Genomic DNA, 3766 nt, shown 5'->3' on the forward strand with positions numbered 1-3766 from the left:
GCTGGGGAGATGGCTCAGTGGAATAAGCACTTCTCTGCCAAGTGCAAGGGCCTGAGTTCGAACCCTGGTTCTGCCAAAAAAAAAAAAAAAAAAAAGATAAATTTTGTAAGTATACAAAAGATCCACATTCATACCTTAAGTTTACAGAAGTAAAACTACATTTAACTAGTGAAAACTATTCTCTGAACTCAAAATTCAAATACAGTCACAATTAGTTTTTTTAAAAATTAATCATTCAGGGCTGGTGAGATGGCTCAGTGGTCTAAAGCACCTACTTAGACCAAGCTAAGCTAAGCAGGGCACAGGGACCACAGTTCAATCCCCCAGCACCACATGTCAGCCAGCCCCGCCCCCTGGTGGGCTGAGCTGGCCACACACACACAAAATAAATAAATAAATATTTTTTAAAAATTAATCATTCAAATATTCTTATTAGCAGAAATATAGCATCTTCTTTTTGTTTCTATAACCTTCCTCACAAAAATGTTGCAGAACTCCAGAATAGAGATATGTGGACCCCCCAACTTGGGAAAGGTATTATTTCTCTAGGATAGTTTTCTTGAAGGGGAGTTATTAGTTCTTGAGTCTTCTTACTACTTTGCATTTCAGAGTTCATGGAGCGATGGAACTGCCTTGGAAATCATAAAGTGAAAACTGATTTAGTATGTGTTAGTAACAGCTTTTGCTGTGAATCCATACACAGTGGCACTCTGTTTAAATAGAGACTAAGCAAATTCTTTAAATAGAGACTAATAGTTCTTTCAGCATTGGTTCACTCCTGGTGCTCCAGTTGCTATAGTGTACTGTCTAATGTAGGTATTCATTTTCCATGAGATTAAGAAAGCCTAATTTTTTCTCCAAGCTTAAAATGAGCCTTCTTGCTGCTGCTTCCAGTGTTTCAGTTTTATTTTGTGTCTTATATTTGTTTGTATATAAGGTAGGTAAAAGCTGTTAAAAGAGAATAGAGCAAAGGGTGATTATTTCAGAACAAATTTGGGTCATTCTGCTTCAAGTGAAATAATATGTGTTCAGTGATTGTTTTTGTGTATTACAGGCCTTTCGGGAAGACCTGGAATGCCTTATTCAAGAACAGATGAAGAAAGGCCACAACCCAACTGGATTACTAGCATTACAGCAGATTGCAGATTATATCATGACCAATTCTCTCTCTGGTTTTTCTTCACCTCCTCTCAGTATGTCAATTTTGGAGTTGTTTTTTTTTTAGATTATACTTCTCTAATTTAGATTACTATACATCACTAATTGCATATTCAGCTCAGATTCAGTCATTTAAGTTCATAACATCTAACACCCAAGGTAGCACAGTTTTAGGATCTCTTTTTTCTTATCAATCAGGCATTTACTAGGCTTTGTAAGGATTACAGAATAGTTTAAAGTATGGTCCTGCCCCACATACATATATTTTAAATGATACTATAAGGTAACTACAGAGAAGAACATTATAAAATTGTTCATGAGAAATTGTCTAAAGATCTTTAGTAAGTCATCATGCTGTGAACTCAGAGTTTGAATTGATTGCTAGGTGGAGTTGTCCTTAGAAAACTTGATAATAAGAAGAGAGGGCTCAAGGAATCAGGCTTTCAAAGATAGAATAGTTATAACAGGGTGCAAAAGGGTTTTGAGATTTTACTAATTTGACAGCTCTTAGAAAACCAATTTGGCGAATCAAATGCTGTATGCCACCATAAGCTCTTAGCTCCTTTTTTTTTTTTTTTAATTTTATTTATTTATATTTTTGTGTGTGTGTGGCCAGTTCAGCCCACCAGGGGGCAGGGCGGGCTGGCATGTGGTGCTGGGGGATTGAACCGCGGTCTCTGTGCTTTGCTTAGCTTAGCTTGTTCTGAGTAGGTGCTTTAGACCACTGAGCCATCTCACCAGCCCCTAGCTCTTAGCTCCTTACTGCATGTTTCAGTGTTAGAAACTCACAGAACTGGCTGCCCTTGCTGAGAGAAGTGGTCGTCTGCACCCAGTCACACTGAAGTGATAAAAGATGTTTTTTCCCTTCTATTCTCTTCTTACACTTGCTGCCTCTTTTCTTTTTCTCTTCCTTCTTCCTTACTTTTATTAGCAGCATAAGTAGGATTTTAGTTACTCATCTTTCCTCTTTGTTTTTTGGTTGTTTGTTTTTTTGAGATAGGGTCTCACTATGCAGTGCAGGCTGGCCTCGAACTCATTTACGTAGCCCACGCTGGCCTCAAACTCAGGGTGATCTGCCTGTGACAGCCTCCTAAGTGCTAGGATTACTGGCATTTGCCTCCAAGCCCAGCTTCATGTATTTTCTAAAGAAAGAAAAGTGTAAAAAAGCATTTTGGTGATGGGCACGTGCAAGTGATGGTAGGTTTGCAGTGCTCCATGAGAGCCTCAGGTAGCTGCCTGAGAGTCCTGGTGGGGAAGGCCAGAAAGGAGAGTTGGGTCTGATTAGCAAGGTCCTTTTCTGTCAGACCAGGGAGGACTGCCAGCATAGAATATGAGAAAACCTTTGACATTTTGGTAGTTGGTAACTTGAGTATCAGGAGTGGAAAAGAGCAGTTGAGGATTCTTTGACAGAACCCCGGTGTGAGATAAAAGTACTTGAATGAGAGGAGTAGTTGTGGGTATAAAGCAGGGGTGCTGAGACCACGGCACATGTGTTGCAGTGGGGTATTTGTAGCACTGAAAGCTCTAAAAGCTTCACCATCTCTGGTATAAAGAGAAGAGAACAATGAGATAGCATAGCAAGGAAAAATAGGACTTGTAAAGAATTTGATGTATTTCACAGTGTGTTAATTATTGAAACTGTCCTACCGATTTGATTTGCATCTGTCTCATTGCTATTTGTTTATCAATAAAATTATGGGGGAAAAAAAGAATTTGATGTATTTGGGAAAGGAAAGAATGATGGGTTCCCTAATGACTGCATTTTCTTTTTTCTTTTTTTTTTTTGTGGAACCAGGGATTGAACTCAAGCCCTTGCGCTTGCCAGGGAAGCACTTATTCTACTGAGCCATCTCCCTGATCCCCCTAATGACTGCATTTTCTAACTTCAGAGAAGCATTCTGCCAGCAAAAACAGAAACCCAAATGTTGTGCTAGTTTGCTTCACTCTTTGTATAATATTGAGCACATCTATGTCAAGCACTCGTTTAGGGATGAGATATACTGGTAAACGTTACAGACAAGATTCCCTTTTCATGTAGACAGAAAATAGACTAAGATAATCAGATGACAGGGATACTCTGCAGAGAATTACAATATGGTGTTAGAGAGAGCACCTGGGTGGCTTCTTTGGTTGGGTAATCTTGTTTGAGGATATGACATTTAAACTTCAATATTGTGGCTGCTTGGACGAACTTAGTCAGGTGCAGGAGACCACAGTTCAATTCCCAGCTCCACATGCCTTACCAGACCTGCCCTTATAGCAGCCTGAGCCAGCCAAAATAAATAAATAAATTAATTAATTAATTAATTAATTTTAAAAATGAACTGCAATATAAATAGTACCAAGGAGCAAACCATACCAAAATGGAAAGTATCCTAGGTTAAGGAAAGTAGTACAGGTGCCAGGTGACAAAAGGTAGAAATGACTTTGGTCTTGTCAAGGGGCAGAAATAGGAAGAATGGTCTGGTACATGGTTTTAAGGGACAAGTAAAGTCTGATCAAAAACAAACCAAATCAGGGTCCAGGGAGATGGCTCAGTAGAATAAGCACTTCCCTGGCAAGTGCAAGGGTCTGATTTCAATCCCCAGTTCTGGAAAAAAATTTTTTT

At 39.1% G+C, this 3766-nt stretch overlaps 1 protein-coding gene across 5 annotated transcripts in view; it reads left to right on the forward strand.

Moving 5' to 3' along the window:
- Positions 1–3766, forward strand: part of Add3 (adducin 3) — a 187454-nt gene that overhangs the window by 161708 nt on the left and 21980 nt on the right. For all 5 annotated transcript variants that reach the window (XM_004631519.2, XM_023715469.1, XM_023715466.1 and 2 more), the window contains one exon: positions 1055–1193. In XM_004631519.2, coding sequence (XP_004631576.1) covers positions 1055–1193 — 139 coding nt within the window. The remainder of the gene's footprint in view (positions 1–1054; positions 1194–3766) is intronic.

The sequence above is a fragment of the Octodon degus genome, unplaced genomic scaffold, assembly GCF_000260255.1.
Source record: "Octodon degus isolate 3935 unplaced genomic scaffold, OctDeg1.0 scaffold00042, whole genome shotgun sequence".
In the NCBI taxonomy this organism is placed as follows: Eukaryota; Metazoa; Chordata; class Mammalia; order Rodentia; family Octodontidae; genus Octodon; species Octodon degus.